The sequence below is a fragment of the Schistocerca cancellata genome, chromosome 1, assembly GCF_023864275.1.
Source record: "Schistocerca cancellata isolate TAMUIC-IGC-003103 chromosome 1, iqSchCanc2.1, whole genome shotgun sequence".
NCBI classification, from domain to species: domain Eukaryota; kingdom Metazoa; phylum Arthropoda; class Insecta; order Orthoptera; family Acrididae; genus Schistocerca; species Schistocerca cancellata.
The window spans coordinates 122,587,229-122,608,807 of record NC_064626.1 but is presented as its reverse complement, the minus strand read 5'-3'; the positions used below and the strand labels follow the sequence as shown (position 1 = coordinate 122,608,807).

The 21,579-nt window shown below is 38.2% G+C and overlaps 1 protein-coding gene across 2 annotated transcripts in view; it reads right to left on the bottom strand.

The window, feature by feature from the left end:
* The window catches only part of LOC126166778 (GTP-binding protein 1), a 153,248-nt gene that overhangs the window by 58,411 nt on the left and 73,258 nt on the right, over positions 1-21,579 (bottom strand). For both annotated transcript variants that reach the window (XM_049920430.1, XM_049920431.1), the window contains exon 7: positions 5,930-6,168. In XM_049920430.1, coding sequence (XP_049776387.1) covers positions 5,930-6,168 — 239 coding nt within the window. The remainder of the gene's footprint in view (positions 1-5,929; positions 6,169-21,579) is intronic.

The following is a 21,579-nucleotide window of genomic DNA, read 5'->3' as shown; positions in this document are numbered from 1 at the left end:
TGTCACTATTCGATGGAGAAACGACTTTCTTTTGTATCTGGTGAGCAGCATTTCACAAGCGGTCTTTCAATTTGCTTGATGTCTTTCATTCAGTTCATGCGGAACCCATTTTCTCACTTTCTGCATCTTCCACATAGCTTTCAATCAAAGAGAAGTGGCTTTCTGCATCACATTCAATTGTCCCGCAAGTTCCTGTTGAGTCTGAGTATCATCTTCATCTAATAAAGCCTACAATTCAGTGTCTTCGAACTTTTTCGGTGGTTTCCCACACGAGTCATTTCTCATGTCAAAATAAACACTTTTGAATTTTTTGAACCACTTGAAACACTGTGTTTTCCCAAGAGCATGTTCACCGAAAGCTTTAACAAGCATGTGATGCAATTCTGCAGCAGTTTTCTTCAGATGATAACAGAAAACCAATGCTGTCCACAAATCGTAGTTCATAGGCACAAAATTCAACATGTTTACAGGTCTGAAACAGATATCAACATTCAGGGTCAGCCATTACAGGAAGCAGAAGGCGCTGCAGACATGGTGTCATAGGCCCTCCTCTGATGGCTAGCACCATTTACATGGAAATTCCGGTTTCATATTTCTACACAAGGTAGGCCCTCAGCAGTTTGTAATCTAATAAAACAATTTGGGAGACAATGGGAATAGCTCTCTTACATTGTTTGTAGATGATGCTGTTGTTTACCATCAAGTAAAGTCATCATAATAACAGTACAAATTACAAAATGGTTTAAACAAGATATCTGCATGTTGTGAAAAGTAGTAATTGATCCTGAACAATAAAAATTGTGAGGTCCTCCATGTGAATAATAATTTTTAAAATAAATCCATCAAATTGCACACAAAACATTTGATCCAGTGAATATCTGCAGCTGAGGAACATATTTATAGAACAAAAATCCTCTTCAGTTGCCAACTTTATAAACATTAAATTTTGGTTACACAAATAAAAGACACAAATTTGAAGGTTGTCTATTAGACTAAATACCTAGGGATTACGATTATGAATAACTTAAATTGGAATCATCACATGTAAAATGTTGTGGGAAGGCAAACCAAAGACTGTGTTTTATGGCAGAAAACTTAAGAGCTGCAACAAATCTACTAAAGATACTACATACATTACACTTGTCTGTCCTCCACTAGAGTATTGCTGCATGGTATGGGATCCTTAGCAGGTAGGATTGATGGAATAAATTGAAAAAATTCAAAGAAAGGCATCTCTTGTTGTATTATCACAAAATATTGGAGAGAGTGTCACGCCTATGATATGCAAGCTCGCATCACAATCATTAAAACAAAGGCATTTTGCATCATGATAACATTTTTTCACAGAATTTTAATCACCAGCTTTCTCCTCCAAATGTGAAAATATTTTGTTGACTCCCACTTACATATGGGGAAATGACCATAATAATAAAGTGGTGGAAATCAGAGTTCACTTTGAAAGATTTAGGTGTTTATTTTTCCTATTCAGGTGTGGAACGGGCCAGGAACAGTCTGAAAGTGATTCTGTGAAACCTCTGCCAAGCACTCAAGCCAAGGAGAAAACTCCAGGGAATGAAAACAGTAGATAATAACTACACTATGATACACTGTGGAGTTAAACAAGAAATCAGAATAACAGCTGAGTCGATAATCGCCAGAAGAAGCCTTTTGATAATAGCGGCATTTGCACTGGAAGAAAGCTACAAAGGATAAAACAGACAAATATTATAAAGATTTACAACTCAGATTAGTTTCAAGCTAGTTACAACGATTGCATAATCACAGTAGCAGACGTTAATGGCAGAACTGGAAATAAACGATTAGATAAGCTAACAGGAAACAATATAGAAGCTACACTAAATAGAAATGAAAGAGTTTTGTATGATTCTGTAGCTTCCAATAAACTGGTAATTATAAACTCGTAATTTAAGGAATAACAGATCATAAAGTGATGTGGATAGCGAGAGGCCAGAAGAGCACTACCTGCTACTTCTTAGTCAATGAGAAAACTGCAGAACTGTTCACAGATGCAAGGGCTCAGAGATGAAATGTACTGTGATCACTAATTCATGATTTCAGATATGAATTACTACTTAAATAGTTCCAAAAAACAAATGAACATAAACTGAAATTCAATTTGACAGTGGAAAAAATATCTTCTGCAAAGATAATCAATAAACAAAGTACATCAGAAACGAATAACAAAAACAGAAAGTTCAGATGAAGTCAGTTAATGGCATTAAAGAAGAATGGAACAATATCAGAAATACAATTTAACAGCAGCTGGAGAAGCCCTTGGACTTTTTTAAAAAAATAATAAAAAAAATAAAAAACCCTGAAAGTAACATTGTGGAATTACGAAATAAAAAGCAGTAGAAAGAAAGATCAAGGGCTTCAGAAATATGCTACCACCTGAGAGCAAAGTATTATATAGAGGACTGTTAAATGAGAGTAATCAAATAATTAGAAAACATCAACAGGAAAGCTGCGATGTAAACATCTCTAATATTAAAACAAACATACAGGGTTGCAGCATCAGCTTATAAGATATTGAAACTTCTTTCGAGACACGTAAAAGAAACAACAACAATCCAGATAATACAAGAAGAACAGTGGTACTACAAAGACCTGTGGACAATTATACAGGAAGAAGTAAGTTGCAAGTAGGGAAGAAACTGCTGTAGTGGATAACAGAGCAGTAAAATATAGTACAAGCTTTAAAACAGATAAAAAAATACATAAAAAAACTTACTGTCATACACAACATAATGCTAAATTACTGAAATACTATTAGATAAAATACTAAAAAGAGTTATAACATTTAAAAATGTGTGTTGGGCAAACAGATATATTCCACTGCAAAGGAATAGGCCCTCCCTATATGCAAGAAAGGAGACTAGTCAAACTACTGATAAATATGCTTACTGAATACAGTCTGCAAGTCATCTTGAAGTTGAAGATCTTTGACGATGTTTGCTTAAAAAATACATTTGTTTTTGGACAGGGTCCATCTTGAACAAAACACCATTTTTATTTTTATTTTTCTTCCCCACACGTTTCACAAAAGTTTCAGCATCATCACTCAGTTTCGAGTTATCTTCTTGTTACCATTCCACGGATTTCCTTGATTTTATGTAATTATCACTGATTTCATTTCAAGCTTTCGATTGTGTTAAAAAGAGACATGCTCTTCCGTATACTTGACAACCAGAGCTTCACTCAACATTAAATAGAAAATCATAAAAAGAAGTGCATGCAAAATTAATTAAAATAGAGAAATATCATCCTTAGTTTATAATAAGGCTGCAGTTTATCCTCTGTGCCCTTTAAAATTTACGAAAGTTTTCTGGAACGGATAGATGAGCTACTATTTAATCTTAAAAATGTAGACCACACACTGATAATGCTATTTGCAGGCAACCAGGTAATTATTGCTAACAATGAGAATAACGTACAATGAGTAACAAATCAACTGCAAAGACTCTGTGCTTCATACAACTTGCAGACAACTTACATCAAAACAAGGGTGATAGCATTTTATGAGAAAATAAAATTAGATCCAAAACTGTAACAAATGGAAACATAATAGAAAGGTAGCAAATTTCAAATACTTGTAAAGAAATACATCACATGAAGCTGAAATTGATTTTCAATGTAAGATAAGAGAAATTTTAACTTAATGAATGGTACAACTAGAAAAAAATATTACAAAGGAAAGAAAGGAAAGAGACACATCTGAAATTTTACAAAACACTGTCACTCTAAGTCATAATGAACAAAGTCTGAATAACAACAATAGAAGACACAATAACAATTCACAGCATGCAGAAATAAGGCTTCTCTGACATGAAGCAGGATGCACAAGACAAGATCAAAACCAAAATACAGAAATAAGTGCAGCACTAAGGTTATTATCTACACTGACGACGATGATGACAATAAACTTCACACACAGTAGTACTTACAACTACTGCCCAGCCTGGCCACCGCTAGGTGCTGACTGGCTTTCTTACAGCAGATAGCATATGGTAAGCCTGTGCCCTTAAGTTGCTGGTTCCCTGGCATGGAAGTGTAGGCTACTGAGTTGCTAGAAGTATAATGGAGGTGTAACACTACCAGAGAAGGAAAGTTGCTACTCACCATATAGCAGAGATACTGAGTCACAATTGGCACAATGAAAAGATTCACACAATTAAAGCTCTCGGCCATTAAGGCCTTTGTCAGCAACAGACACACACACACACACACACACACACACACACACACACACACACAAATGCAACTTGCGCACACATCTGCAGTCTCAGGGAGCTGAGACCACACTGCGAACAGCAGCACCAGTGCATGATAGGAGTGGTAACTGGATTTTCCATTGTTGGAAGTGTAACACTGACAGATGTATTATTCAATATACTACTGTATTTTCAGTCACTGCCTCATTTCTCAAGGCCTGTCAGCATAGATTTTGTTAAACTGGGTCGAAAGCTTTCTCAAAACTTCATGTATATCAGATAAAACAGTAATTTACATTCACTGCACTGTTCTCTACTTGCAAACAGTCATCTTCCTATATCCACTTCTAAGGCTAGCATTTTCCTTTCTCTGATGAAACCCTAATTGTTAGTTCCATGTGGGTGATGATAATTGTAGTGAGTATCTTGTAGATTACAGGTCCACATAGCACCTTCACTTTATGTTTCTTTCCTTCCTTTTTACTTTCTAGAAATACTTACCCCCCAGCTATGCATAGCACAATACTAACACCTCTTCCTCTTTCTGAGGTCAACATTTCACTCATTATGAAGGACTCAGTTTTTCGGGATAGCAAATGGGAAGTTGCAGTACAGAAAATGGCCCATACATCACCAGTGTGTGTGTGTGTGTGTGTGTGTGTGTGTGTGTGTAGTGAGTGAAGTGTTATGAAACAATGTGTGTATAGTGTGTGCAGTGACTGATAGTGAGATATGAGTGAATGGTGTGGCATTAAATTATTTAACAAGTTATTTGTACAAGAAGTATTATATACCAGGAGTAAATCTAATGATTATGTCTACCTAGAAGTCTGCAAATATATATGTATACGAATTAGCTTATTTTAAATTGATCTAAACTTGTAAATACTTTGACATGTCCTACATCCTTGTAAAAAGAGATCTATGGATGAATAAAGCTACTACTACTACTACTACTACTACTAGGTAGGAGGTGACATGTCTATAGACTGTCCCCCTTTCTATGGAGAAGGCTAACTACAGCATTTTTCCAGTTTTATGGAATTGTCCTCTCTCACAAACATTCAGTAAATGCTTTTGTTTAATTTTCCCTCCAGCCTCAAAAATTATTACTGAAACACCCAGTTCCTTCCCTTACTTCAAACCCTGGATATACATAATCTGGCATCTGCGTGGGTTTCTCATTTATGCTGTTACTTAGAAAGTGATGTACAATAAGAAAACTGATTTCAATTATTGTAACATTTTCCAAAGTTAACTGAGTCACTGAAAATGTCTACAAAAATAATCATGATACTGACGACTTCAATAGTATTTTTTGTTGTAATAGGCATCCACTAGATTTGTCAAGTGATCAAATATCTACAGTTTTCATTACTTTAATTACCTGACCCAAGCAATACACACAAACTACTAACATTCTCTCAGTCCATACATTAACGAAAAACAATTGGTGGTAGGTGAGTGTAACCAGGAACATTAAAATACCGATAAGATCAGTCTGCAGACTGGCTATCACAATAACAAGAGAAACCTTTATGTTGCATGAATTTAAGATGTGAAATCTATCATCTCAACTATAGCTAGATAACCAAGCAAGACATATAAAAATTTGTTTCAAAATTGGAAGACCTGCTGTACAGACAAATAGTATACATATATTTTCCTTCAAGTTTTGTACTGTTTTATGAACATACCTTTCAGAAACAAAGTTTGTAGCACTAATTACAACATCATCATTTGTTTTGACCATCACTGGTACTTTCCTGCAACCTGGCGACTTTAGTATTCGAACTAAGAGTCGAAGGGTTTCCTGAAGAACATTGGGTGGACACATATCGATCTTTGTCACAACTACAAACACTGGAACACTCAAGGCAAGAGCAAGACCCAAATGCTCTTTCGTCATTCCTACAACCCCTGCATTGGCTCCAACCTGGCAAAATGGAGCAAAATTACAACAACAACAACAACAACAACAACAACAACAACAACAATAATAATAATAATAATAATAATAAATAAAAGTACCCAAAATGAAAACAGAACAGTATACACGATCTTCATGTTGTTCAGTCACATTACAAAAACAAAACAACCAACATGTTCACTTCTGATTCAACTGTGTAGACAACAAATGAAATGCTATATTGCTTTTAAATAAAAACAATAATAAATGTGAAAAAAATTGCAAGACACAGAATAAGTTACTTGCATTTTGACAGCATAAAATAATGCATTTACATCTGTTTCTCAGACCACTTAAAAACATTGGAATTGAATTCTGATTAATTAGTTCTTCTGCCCTTTTTCACATTTCAGAACTAATTTTAGGAATTCTTGTAGTTACCATAGATTCAACATAATATTCTTAGCTAGGCCAACATACAGTGGCTTGGCTAAGAACTTAATGTTGACTTTGAATACACATCCTTAAAGGGTCATCAAGATCAAAAATCTCGTCCTAGCTGAAGAAATGGTAATATTATAGGAGAGAAAATAACACTCACCCTTCCCACTGTGACAATTGTGTCAGTTGTACATTATTTCATAAGATTACTAGTTTAAAGTTAGCTTTTCATTAAATTATCTTCCGTATCTTGGGTTTTAAACTTACATAAATTTCAAAACTTGACAGAAAGAACAATTTACAAAACAGTTATTCTATGGTCTGCAAACTTTATTCAATGTTGTTGTTGTGGTCTTCAGTGCTGAGACTGGTTTGATGCAGCTCTTCATCTTCCAGTACATACTGCAGCCTAAATCCTTCTGAATCTGCTTGGTGTATTCATCTCTTGGTCTCCCTCTACGATTTTTACCCTCCACGCTGCCCTCCAATGCTAAATTTGTGAAAGGTCAATATTCGACATTTCCCACTAACAACAGAAAAATTTTGCCTTCTGTATGCAATAAATAGTGATGACAAACAAAATTTCATTGTTTGTGAAGACTGGAATGTATAGTTAAATGGATATATCACAATCAAAATAGGATAATATATTATTAATCAATCTGGAACATGACTCCCAACTATTTACGTCCACTGTTCGCACTCTCTTTTCCTACTATACTCTTCTCTTCAGGTCCATCATCCCCACTTGCTGAACATATTATTCTCACTGCATTATATTTGTAAACCTTTCCTTTTGTTTTTATTCCTGGGCCCTGATAAAAGCACACTCATTTGCAAAATGACAAGACTAATATGAACTTATTGTAAAACTACACTACAATCTGTCTGAGATGGCTGTTAAGTTTACCATACGTCTGATTCACTGGTCCTACATATTGCTGCAAGCAGTGCTGCACGCTTCTATATGTGGAGTAGCGGTTAGTGTTGCTGGCTGGTATGCAGTGGGTCGATAGTTCAAAGCGGACTAACAGCATACATTCATTACTTTGTATTTATCATTTCTTGAAGGTTTGCATAAGTTTTTTTATGTTTGCATATTCTGGAATATTCAATGTTTTTATAAATAGCAGCAATCTCAGTCCAGGAGCAGTTCTGTTTGGTGTGTACTTTTGTGTTCATAATAACTGTGCATTCAGTGTTGGGTGTTTTATTTCACTGACTGCTCTACTTTCAGATTTGGACTCGATTATGGTTATGATGTGACAACGGTTTGGGGAGATGGCGGATAAATCAAAAAATCTGCATCAGCAAGGCTCCAATTAGGCAGCTTTTACAGCCATCATCTACAAGGACAGGAACCAGAATAAAAGCAGTATACCGTTCCTTAAAGGTCCTTCTATTCAGGAGACCAAGCCATTTCAAAACAGCAGTAAGTCAGCTGTACCGCACGCATCTATCAAAGTTTCTTGGAGACACTTGCCAGGACCCAACAAAATGGTTAAATGAATTCAATTGAGTCACCATGTGAGAACAATGAAGAGAAACTCAATAGCTGTGGCAAAGTCCAGGGTGAACTGCAGAAAAATATTGGTTATGATCAGCAGTAAGTCTGCTAACTGCAAGAACAATTAAAGAACAGGCCCACAATCATGGGGAAAGTGTACACCTTACATACAGAATGATCTGGCCCTATGTCACACTGTGAATCTGGATATGACAGAAGCTGACAAAATCTCACACTTTATGAAGAGAGTCACAGAAGACATTTAACAAGGTCTTCTTGTAATAGATGTCACAACAACACAGGAATTCATCAATTGGTGCCACCGCATCAAGGGAGTGCAGCATATTAGAGTCTAGTAAAAGAGGTCTAGCAAGAGAGGAGATACCGTATTTTATGGCAGCCAGAACTGTTGGACCCAGTACACAAGAGAAATAAGCCACGAATGTTGACTCATACACCATGAAGTAATAGATAATGTTGAAGAAGAAGTGGTTAAATCTATGTTGCCAATTTTCATACCCAGTTAAATACGTCATGAAGAATAGACTCTGCCAATGCGAACTTATGATGCAGCTCTCAAACAACAACCAAGCGTCGGACCTACATTGGTACAATCAGCTCCTGTGCAAGTATAACACCCCACAGAAGGACAGACATTTGGAAGACAGAGAACTACAAATCAGTATGTTTCCACTGAGGACTCCCTGGACACGTACTCTACTGCAGATAAAGCAGACGAGTATTTGACAACTACTACAATGGATGATGTCAAGCATCAGCACATTGCTATTCATGCCAAACAACTGCGTATGATTATAGGTTATCTGTGGGATGAAGCCCTTAGCCTTATCCTGGATGAGGTCACTGCCCAAAATGCTGTAGCCATTCCCTGTCATATAAAATTACCAACTGTTCATCTACACATCCAATACACAAAAACTAAGGTGACTATGAAGGTGAGGTCACCACAGATGAAAACGCTCCATGGACAACAGCTGTCATGATGTCAAGGAATCTCACTGATGATGTTATTGATGGCCAATCTTTCCAGGTGCAATGAGAATCAAAGGCTTATCTTCATCAGCTAATGAAGATTAAGTTCCATGATACAAAAGCAATTATATTAAAGGACACAAATGGGAAATAAGCCCAACCAACTGGAACATGCAAGAATAACTATCAATAACAGCCCCCCATGAACCATGGACCTTGCCATTGGTGCCTCAGCGATACAGATAGCCATACCGTAGATGCAACCACAACGGAGGGGTATCTGTTGAGAGGCCAGACAAACGTGTGGTTCCTGAAGAGGGGCAGCAGCCTTTCCAGTAGTTGCAAGGGCAACAGTCTGGATCATTGACTGATCTGGCCTCGTAACACTAACTAAAAACAGCCTTGCTGCGCTGGTACTGCAAACGGCTGAAAGCAAGGGGAAACTAAGGCCGTAATTATCCCGAGGGTATACAGCTTTACTGTATGGTTAAACAATGATGGCGTCCTCTTGGGTAAAATATTCCAGAGGTAAAATAGTCCCCCATTCGGATCTCCGGGCGGGGACTACTCAAGAGGATGTTGTTATCAGGAGAAAGAAAACTGGCGTTCTACGAATTGGAGTGTGGAATGTCAAATCCCTTAATCAGGCAGGTAGGGTAGAAAATTTAAAAAGGGAAATGGATAGGTTAAAGTTAGATATAGTGGGAATTAGTGAAGTTCGGTGGCAGGAGGAAATAGACTTTTGGTCAGGTGAATACAGGGTTATAAATACAAACTCAAATAGGGGTAATGCGGGAGTAGGTTTAATAATGAATAAAAAAACAGGGGTGCGGGTAAGCATAGTGAACGCATTATTGCGACTAAGATAGACACGAAGCCCATGCCTACTACAGTAGTACAAGTTTATATGCCAACTAGCTCTGCACAGGATGAAGAAATTGATGAAATGTATGATGAGATAAAAGAAATTATTCAGGTACTGAAGGGAGATGAAAATTTAATAGTCAGGGGTGACTGGAATTCGAGAATAGGAAAAGGGAGAGAAGGAAACATAGTAGGTGAATATGGATTGGGGTTAAGAAATGAAAGAGGAAGCCGCCTGGTAGAATTTTGCACAGAGCATAACTTAATCATAGCTTCCACTTGGTTCAAGAACCATGAAAGAAGGTTGTATACATGGAAGAATCCTGGAGATACTAGTAGGTATCAGATAGATTATATAATGGTAAGACAGATTTAGGAACCAGGTTTAAATTGTAAGACATTTCCAGGGGCAGATGTGGACCCTGACCACAATCTATTGGTTATGAACTGTAGATTAAAAGTGAAGAAACTGCAAAAAGGTGGGAATTTAAGGAAATGGGATCTGGATAAACTGAAAGAACCAGAGGTTGTATAGAGTTTCAGGGAGAGCTTAAGGGAGCAATTGACAGGAATGGGGGAAAGAAATACAGTAGAAGAAGAATGGGTAGCTCTGAGGGATGAAGTATTGAAGGCAGCAGAGGATCAAGTAGGTAAAAAGACGAGGGCTAGTAGAAATCCTTGGGTAACAGAAGTAATATTGAATTTAATTGATGAAAGGAGAAAATATAAAAATGCAGTAAATGAAACAGGCAAAAAGGAATACAAATGTCTCAAAAATGAGATCGACAGGAAGTGCAAAATGGCCAAGCAGGGATGGCTGGAAGACAAATGTAAGGATGTAGAGGCTTATCTCACTAGGGGTAAGATAGATACTGCCTACAGGAAAATTAAAGAGACCTTTGGAGAAAAGAGAACCACTTGTATGAATATCAAGAGCTCAGATGGAAACCCAGTTCTAAGCAAAGAAGGGAAAGCAGAAAGGTGGAAGGGTATATAGAGGGTCTATATAAGGGCGATGGTCTTGAGGACAATATTATGGAACTGGAAGAGGATGTATATGAAGATGAAATGGGAGATACGATACTGCATGAAGAGTCTGACAGAGCTCTGAAAGACCAGAGGCGAAACAAGGCCCCGGGAGTACACAACATTCCATTAGAACTACTGATGGCCTTGGGAGAGCCAGTCCTGACAAAACTCTACCATCTGGTGAGCAAGATGTATGAGACAGGCGAAATACCCTCAGACTTCAAGAAGAATATAATAATTCCAATCCCAAAGAAAGCAGGTGTTGACAGATGTGAAAATTACCGAACTATCAGTTTAATAAGTCACAGCTGCAAAATACTAACGCGAATTCTTTATAGACAAATGGAAAAACTGGTAGAAGCCGACCTCGGGGAAGATCAGTTTGGATTCCGTAGAAATGTTGGGACCCGTGAGGCAATACTGGCCTTACGACTTATCTTAGAAGAAAGATTAAGGAAAGGCAAACCTATGTTTCCAGCATTTGTAGACTTAGAGAAAGCTTTTGACAATGTTGACTGGAATACTCTCTTTCACATTCTAAAGATGGCAGGGGTAAAATACAGGGAGCGAAAGGCTATTTACAATTTGTACAGAAACCAAATGGCAATTATAAGAGTCGAGGGACATGAAAGGGAAGCAGTGGTTGGGAAGGGAGAGAGACAGGGTTGTAGCCTCTCCCCAACGTTGTTCAATCTGTATACTGAGCAAGCACTAAAGGAAACAAAAGAAAAATTTGGTGTAGGTATTAAAACCCATGGAGAAGAAATAAAAGCTTTGAGGTTTGCCGATGACATTGTAATTCTGTCAGAGACAGCAAAGGATTTGGAAGAGCAGTTGAATGGAATGGACAGCGTCTTGAAAGGAGGATATAAGATGAACAACAAAAGCAAAATGAGGATAATGGAATGTAGTCGAATTAAGTCGGGTGATGCTGAGGGAACTAGATTAGGAAATGACACATAAAGTAGTAAAGGAGTTTTGCTATTTGGGGAGCAAAATAACTGATGATTGTCAAAGTAGAGAGGATATAAAATGTAGACTAGCAATGGCAAGGAAAGTGTTTCTGAAGAAGAGAAATTTGTTAACATCGCGTATAGATTTAAGTGTCAGGAAGTCATTTCTGAAAGTATTTGTTTGGAGTGTAGACATGTATGGAAGTGAAACATGGACGATAAATAGTTTGGACAAGAAGAGAATAGAAGCTTTCGAAATGTGGTGCTACAGAAGAATGCTGAAGATTAGACGGGTAGATCACGTAACTAATGAGGAGGTATTGAATAGAATTGGGGAGAAGAGGAGTTTGTGGCACAACTTGACAAGAAGAAGGGACCGGATGGTAGGACATGTTCTGAGGCATCAGGGGATCACAAATTTAGCATTGGAGGGCAGTGTGGAGGGTAAAAATCGTAGAAGGAGACCAAGAGAATGAATACACTAAGCAGATTCAGAAGGATGTAGGTTGCAGTAAGTACTGGGAGATGAAGAAGCTTGCACAGGATAGAGTAGCATGGAGAGCTGCATCAAACCAGTCTCAGGACTGAAGACCACAACAACAACAACAACAACAACAACAACAGAACACAGCCCTTTGACTTTATTGTTCAAACAGAATATTGTCGTGATATTCTCAGACGGGACTTCATACAGGCATCACAGGGAATCATACACTGTGGAAGATCATAGCTTCAGACTGACAAAGCTATTCCAATAAGGACACACAACAAAGATTGCTCTGGGCAGTTGTTTGCCACTGAAAACATTGTTATCCAGCTATCATCAATTACATGTGTTACAGTCATCAATCTAGATGCTCAGTTACACTGTAAGGCTTTAGTAGGTTGCAAAAAGCTCACGAAATAAATATACACACCAGCAATGATCATAAGCATTGGAGAACTTTGGATCACTATTTGTCATAAACAGTCATAATTCAGTGCTAAATGTATGTGCATAGGAACAGCTAAACCAGTGTAGGAAGGGCAGCTCAGTACCATCAATGAAGAACTGTGCACTGCTATCACTACACATAATGCAGTACAGAAAGCTACTATCAAATTGCCGACAGGATCTGATCAAACCAAGCAACATCATTGGGTTTAAGCTGTTCAGTATCAATATTCAGATTTTTTCATATCCAAAGTGGAGAAAAAGACAGACCACATGATTCATAAGAAAACATCATCTCCATACTGCAGCGCTTGCATAGGGTGCCACTGTGCGAGCAGTATGCAATTCAAGAGTAAGTTGAGAAGATGCTGCTGGATGACAAAGCTGTATCTTCAGAGTGTCTTTGGTCCCCTCCTGTGGTCCTTGTGAAGGAGGAGGACAGCACATGGTGTTTGTGTGTTGACTAATAATGAGGGAAAAAAGTGATGAAAAAAGATGTCTGCCCATTGCCATGCATTGATGACGGTTTAAAAGGAATAAAGTACTTCTCAACTATGGACATGCAGACAGGCTACTACAAATTAAGGCTGATTAGGTTGACCAGGAGACTCCCTTAATAACACCCAACAGGTTTTACGAGTTCAAAGTTATGTTGTTTAGGCTACGTAATGCTCCAGCCACATTTGAGTGTATAACTGACAACGCGCTTTGTCACTTTAAATGGACACCATTTCTTTGCTAACTGGATAACAATGTCATTTTTTGAAGACATGTGAAAAATGTGTAAGGTGCCTGACAACTGTGCTGAAGGGTATTCAGACAGCACGCCTCTGCCTGAGTGTGAAGTAAAAACTTTGGGACACCTTATTAATGGCGATAGAGTCTGTCACCATCCAAAGAAAAGAAGATCACTCACAGATTTTCTGACTCTTCTGCAAACTCAGGATGTGACAAGTCTTCACAGACTGTGCTCGTAGTACCGGCAATTCATAAAGGACTTCTGTACCAATTCATGTCCCTTGCAAGAACTACTGTAGGGAGCTGTCAAATTTTCTTGGAACAAGGAGCAAGAAAGATTTTTTTTTCTTTTTGTCCCTAAGGAGAAGCTAACATCATCTTTAGTCCTAGCATTATATGGCAAGAATGATGAGGCAGAACTTCACAGCGACACTAGCAGTTTTGGGATCAGTCCAGTTCTAGTGCAAATTCAGGAAGGTGCTGAAAAGGTGATAGCTTACACTTTCAGGGTACTCTACAACTCTGAAACGAACTAGGCACTATTCTACAGCTGAGAAAGAGTGCCTCACAACCATTCTGGAGGTCAACAAGTTCTGACATATTTATTTGGCACACCATTCACCACTATAACAGACCATTGTTTACTCTGCTGATTAACTATCCTGAAGGATCTGTCGGGTTGAACGGCAAGACAGGCACTGAAGCTTTGGGAGTACAACATCATAGTGGTTGATGAAAACACAAGAATAACTGCCTTACAAGGAATTCTTTGCAGCATATAGCAGTGTAGATGAAATCACAATTACCACTGCATTAAGTGGCACTGCTGCTGAATGGAAGGAAGATCCAGCACTGCTGAGAATAATAGAAGCCTTGAGGAAGGAGGAATCAACCAAAGGAGAATTCTAATGAATAAACCAAACACTGTATAAGACGAACTACAATCCTATGGGACAGAAATAGTTATTCGTCATCACAGCTATTCTGAAGTATTTCCACGATGCGCAAACATCTCATAACCTGGGATTTGTGTGGACCCGAGACAGAATCAGATGCAATTATCACTGGCCACATCTCTATCTATCAGTTAGACATTATGTGAGTCACTGTAAGGAATGGTAATGATGGAAGTATGTGCCACCTTTACCACCTATAGCAATGCCATTCCGCAGAATCGGAACTGAGCTCATGGGAAAGTTCCTAAAGTTGACAAACAGTCTGCACTGACTACCTCACCAGTTACGCTGTCACCAAAGCTGAGCTGACTACCAAGGATCCCTAAATCCAAGCTTACTTGTAGAAGACATTATTTTGAAGTGCGGAGCATCCTGTGCAATGATCTCTGATCACGCAAAAGTTTCTGAAGGAGACTATTAGCAGAGATAATTTCACACTGCAACATAACCCAAAGGGTAACAACTGCCTACCATCCACAGATGAATGGCCTCACAGAATGTTTTAATAAAAAATTGGCTGGTATGCTCTCAGTGTATAACAATACCAGACAGACAGATTGAGATGCAACACTATCATCCATGACACAACAAATAACACAGTGAAGCAAGACACTACAGGCTTCACATGGTTCTTTCTGCTCCATGGTTGTGAGGCTAAATAGAGAGTGGATACACTGTACCCGATTCAACTAGATGATACTCAGGACGCAAACGTGAAACACCTAATCACTAGGACTGAAGAAGCAAGACAGTTGGCCTGCGTATGTTCTCCGAACACCCAGTACAAGGACTGAGAGTGCTGTAACACCAAGCACAGTCAGTGATATACAGTCTTGGAGACTTAGTATGGATTTTCACAGCTAAGTGGAATGTGGGTCTACAGGAAAAATTACTAAAACACTACTTGGGGCCATACTGTATCCCTCGTCACTTGTCTGACATTACATACAAAGTAGAAAATTATGATCCCTCGTCAAGAAGACAAAAGAGCAGATATGTTGCCTATGTCTGAATTATAAAGCCATATTTTAGTCACAAGATGCAAATCGAAAATGGGGGCTTCTCATTCAAGAAGGTTTTCTTGATGATCACAAAGCTTCAATGGGAGGGGTTACCTTTGATGCTCATCATAATAAAGAAGATATGACATCATCACCTAAACACGAAGAATCTTCACCGCTGCCATATAGGGGATCACTGACAAGATTTAGAGCTGCAATTCTGTTGTCAGCTCCAATAAAACAGCAGGTCAGGTCACTGTTTCTCCTGGAGAGGGAGCAATGCAGGAAGCGATGCTGCATGCAGCTGCAGCTGCAGGTGGAGTAGTGGTTAGTGTCACTGACTGGTGGGCTGGGGGTCACCAGACCAAACCCAATAGCCAAAAAATATTTGTTATCTAGTGTTTATTATTTGTGGAGGGTTTTCAAAATTTCTTACGTGTGTAGTGTTCGTATATTCTGGAATAGGCAACATGTGTATAAATAGCAGCACTCTCCATCCCGGAGTCAGTCCTATTCCGCCTGAATTTTGGTCTGTGATAAACATGCTTTCAGTGCTAAGTGTTGTACTTCACTTATGACCCTGTTTTTGGATTTGGTTATGATGTGACACAGAGCACTAAAACCATATGGAGAATTTTCAGCATTAAACAGCCTAGTTCATAACTCAGAAACTAAAAGTGGGAAGGATTTCCACAAAGATGTTCATTGCAATGCCTTATATCATAAAAATATAGCTCTAAAACACAAAAATTTCAGTTGTGATATAATACTGTTCTTCACCACATTGACTGTAAGAACTTAATTTTTGCCATCTAATCAATTGCTCCCAAATGAAAGCTTGTTGTTCATCTTCACCAAAATTTTTATGTCTTAAAAGTTGATTCCGATGTAATGTAACAGACATTTTGGCTAAAACATAAAAGTGCTTAAAATTATTCATTTTTATGACAATTACTTAACTTATATTTACTATATCAGTTGTCATGGTGTGATTCAATTTTCACTTTTGGTTTCCTTTTTAGAAATAATCCTCAACATTGCTAATAAAACCACCATTTATTCACAGGGAGATAATAGGCTTTGTGGGTGACAATTTTCTTGAGCTAATTCCACCAAGCTACTTGCTACACTTGTTTTCTGACACTTTTTAAAAACAGCCTTCTGAAACAATTAAGTTACCTCATTAAAGCAGTGTGCCAAAATACCTCAATTTGGACAACTAGTTTCTCGTAAAAGATTATGTTTTAGTTAAAAATTAATTACAACATATGGATTGAATTTTGATGCAAAGACAGGTGAAGTAATGGTGTCAATGAGGAATAAGAGTACAGTGGCAATGGATATAAGTTTCAGAGGGCAAGTACTAAAGAAAGCAAAATGTTTCCAGTACCTAGGTGACAGCAGAAGGAATGATAATGAGATTGGTGAAAGGGGAAGACAAGCCATGGACTCCTGCAGAATGTAAGGAGTCTGGTCTGGAGCATGGATGTACCACCAAAATGCAAACATATGTTATACCAAACATATTATGCTCCAATAATCACATATGCTTCAGAAACATGGGTAATGGAGAGAAGGCAGGTGAGCAAGATACAAGCTTGTGAGACGAAATCAGAGATGCTGGATATGATTAACAAGAACAGAGTAAGGAATGAGACAGTGACAGAAATTGTGAAAGTGAATCCCATGTAAGAGATCATAGAAACGAAAAGATTAAGATGCTATGGACATGTTAAAAGAATGGGAGTTGGCTGGATACCAAGAGATGCTTATGAAATGACAGCAGGAGGCAAGAGACAACGGACATTAGAGTGAAGGAATGTGTGAAGAAGAGAAGAGAAGACTGGAACAGAGTGGAGAGAGAAGAATGGCTCAGACAGGAGCTGGAAATAGTAGATGATGATGATATGCTAATAAAACACGAATAAGAATATATTAACTGCTTTCCAATTGCATTGCCCTAAAAAAAATCTGGTTGCAAGTTTGTACTTCCTAAATCAAAGGTCATAATTTGATATACTTAGGACCATGAAAATATCACACAATCAGCGTTTTCTACACTATAACGAGAAATGGTGGTTTTTATGAAATTTCATAAAATTTGTCATTTTCCCAGTCCCGCAACAAAATTTCATAACTCTGAGGGCAGCAGTTTACTAACACTAGCAACTGACAGTTATTTAATATTGAGATTTCATTTTAATTCTTTTCTCAACCCTGTGGTTTATATACAACCTTAAAACGCCCGTTCATTTCTCACATAGCATAACAGATGCCTTAGGTGTCAGACAAAAATGCCCTACTTGCAATGAACTGCAGTCTCTTAACAGTTTTATTTAAAAAATCTTATTTCCCAAGACTTTCAGACAGCAAATCATACTAAAAATGACATATTTTGGAGTGTTCTTAAATGTGATGCATTAATTAAGCTGCTACAGAACTATAAAAACAAAAACAACAAATACAGCATTTTGACTCTGAAAAGGCATTAATCAACACGGTATCTTCTTGATTTCTTTCTATCAGCGATGGAAAATAATGAAATATAGAAAAACTAAAGAACTAATTCAAAAACAAGCAGTCAGAAAATAACACCATAACTGACAAAAAATTTACCCAATTTGGTAAAAATTAATACCAAAATTTCCTGTTCACACACAATATAACAGAGAGGTTCTGCTCCATTTTTATCATGGCAATTTTACAATACATTTTGACAATATTATGGAAAGGATAGTTTCTGCTCACCATGCAGTGGAGATAACTCACAGACAGACACAACAAATAGACTGTCAAACAAAGCTTTCACCCAAGCAGGCCTTCATCAGAATTAGACACCCCCCCCCCCCCCCCACACACACACACACACACAAGTGCACCTCACATACACCTGACCTCAGTATCTGGCCAAGGAGAAGGCTGGGGCAAGGAGTGAGAGGGATAGCAGGGTAGGGATTGGGGATGGTGAAGTGCTGCTTCTTAGAGCATACAGGAATGAGGTGAGGAGAGGGTAGGTTGGTTGGTTGGTTGTTTTGGGGAAGGAGACCAGACAGCGTGGTCATCGGTCTCATCGGATTTGGGAAGGAAGTCGGCCGTGCCCTTTCAGAGGAACCATCCCGGCATTTGCCTGGAATGATTTAGGGAAATCACGGAAAACCTAAATCAGGATGGCCGGACGCGGGATTGAACCGTTGTCCTCCCGAATGCGAGTCCAGTGTTTAACCACTGCGCCACCTCGCTCGGTGGAGAGGGTAGGACAGCTAGGTGCAGTCACAAGGTGAGATGGAGGGGTAGAGAGTGGGGGGAGGGGGGGTAGAGGGAAAGGAAAGGGGGAAAAGAAGTACAAAAACTGTGGGTGTTTGGTGGAATAGAGGGCTGTGTAGTGCTGCAATGAGAACAGGGAAGGGGATATGGGTAAAGAAAAATAACTAACACAGGTTCAGGACAGGAACATTACAGGAACATAGGATATATTGTAGAGACAGTTCTCACATTCAGAAAAGCTGGTGGTGGTGGTGGGAAGGATCCTGATGGCAAAGGCTGTGAACCAGTCATTGAACTGAGGAACACTGTGTTGGGCAGCATGCTCAGCAACTGGGTGGTCTAGCTGCTTCTTAGCCACTGCTTGCCAGTGGTCATTCATGCGGACAGACAGCTTGTTGGTTGTCATGCCTGCATAGCATGCAACACAGTGGTTGCAGTTTACCTTGTAGATCACATGACTGGTTTCACAGGCAGCCTTGCCTTTGTTGGGATAGGTGATGCTTGTGATGGGACTGGGTTAGGTGTTGGTGGGAGGATGTTCGTAACAGGTCTTGCATCTATGTCTATTACAGGGATATGAGTCATGCGGCAAGGGGTTGGGAGCAAGCAAGGGTTGTGTTGGGATTGACAAGAATATTGTGTAGGCTTGGCGGACAGCGGAATACCACTGTGAGAGGGGCGGGAAGGATAGTTGGCAGCACATTCCTGATTTCAGGGGACCATGAGAGGGAGTCGACTATTTACAAGAGAAAAATATTTTTGTTAGTAATGTGTCATCTTCAGTCAGAACGTTTTATTTATTTTCCTGTTTTAATCCAATTTGTTTCAAAGCTATAGCTCAATTTTCAAGGTCTTCATGATATTTTTGGGTATTTCACCTGCTTCATTTTATCATCTATCAGTATATTAACAAAACAGTTTTTAGTTTTAAGTGAAGAAACATCTCAGGCAAGAGAAACAAAATAAATTAAATACTTCTATTAGTTTCTCACAGAAGCAGAACAACATTTTGTAGTCAAATGAAGATTAACATTAATAATACTTTATTCATTCTGTTTATCTAGCTTAAGATATTTTTCACGTAAAATGAACAACTATGTCACTCACGTAGTGTGAGGTGATACACGTAGATGTAATGCCAAAAAAACATGAATGGAGTCCACAAAAATGGAGTTGTAGCTCCAAAATACATTGTACTAAAACATAAGTTGTACTAAAACAAATTGGACTTGTGACACAAGATGACACATTGTGAACAAAAATATTCATAAAACTACCATCTACCATCCTCATGTCACTCCTGTACAATCAACATGATTTATACGCCTTCAAAGCTGACACTCTGAGGGGTACTCCCATTTTCACTAGCGTTCTAAATCATGTAGAAAACTGGCCCTCAGTTTCATTGAAAATTATTTACTACATAAATTGAATTGACAATCATACCATTATTATGACATTTGGCTCAGCTGGTGGTATAACAATGTTGTCACAGGCCACCATTTCAAAAGAACAGTGAAAGGACTTAAAGACATCAAAACGCACTTAGGATTACAACTATTCAAATTAGCAGAAGTCTACCATTTTACTAATTAGCTTTAGTCCTCTATTTACTGTGTCCTTTGTATGTAAAAGAAATTAAAAATCTGCTGTTGCTTTTCTGCTTGAAGGTTTCAGTAAAATCAGTAATACACCAACCAACTGAAATGAGCTTCACAAAGCAATAATTAGTGAAATGGTGCGAGTAAAGATATCCACATCCACATACAGACCACCCTGCAGAGGAAGCCTTGCAAATGAAGACAGGCTGACATGTTGTGGGTGGGATTTGTTTGTTTATCTGTTAACTGTTGTGAGACAAGCCTCCCACACTGCTTCTAACAAATGTTTTTACCACTGATCAATGACCAATGCAAAACTAACACCTTTATTATGACAAAATTTAATAAATGTAATTAATGGACTTATTATTTATGTACTTTGTGAGATTCAACTGTTTTCTAATTTTTTCATATAAAAAATGTCACAAGTAATCCTGCAATTTCTGTGATAATAGAAAGTAGGGTGCACCTATTAGATGCCTTGTTTCCAGGCTGGCCTAATTTTATTTTCACAGGCAGGACCATACATTGTTCGTCTTGAGAATCCCAACAGCTTCACGTTATTCTGTGTGAAAGATCCCACTTACATCAAAATGTATGAACAAAAGAGAATAATCCTAAAACATTTTGTGGAATGATTATTCGTGAATAGATATTCAACTTCTTCAGTAAGCTGAAATCTTAATATGATTTAATGTAAAAAGCCAATATATGCTATTTAAATAACACACCAGAGTAATACACGCAGCATACAACTTATTATTTCAAGACATGACAATTTATTTTGGAAATTATGATGCTGCTGTTATCGAACTAAAATTACAGCAGCCAGAATGAACGTCTGATTAAAAAAGATGAGCTGTCAGTTTTAACTGAAAAAAAAGTTAGACCTCTTTGCTCAGAGAAAGAACATTGTTTAAAACCTTAGTGACAATTTTAATCTTCCTGCTGTGCCTGTCGACCAGTCGACACCTCAACCATAAGATGAAGTGATACCTCTACACCTTCCATTATTTGTGCTCCACCTATGACTTTCCAGGAGCACATTAATGATGTAAAATAGAATAAATGAGGAATGATGATGCAAAAAAGATACGAGTGTCAAGGTCTGTACAAAGTAAAAGGACTTTCTATGGAAAGGAACAGCTGACAGGTTA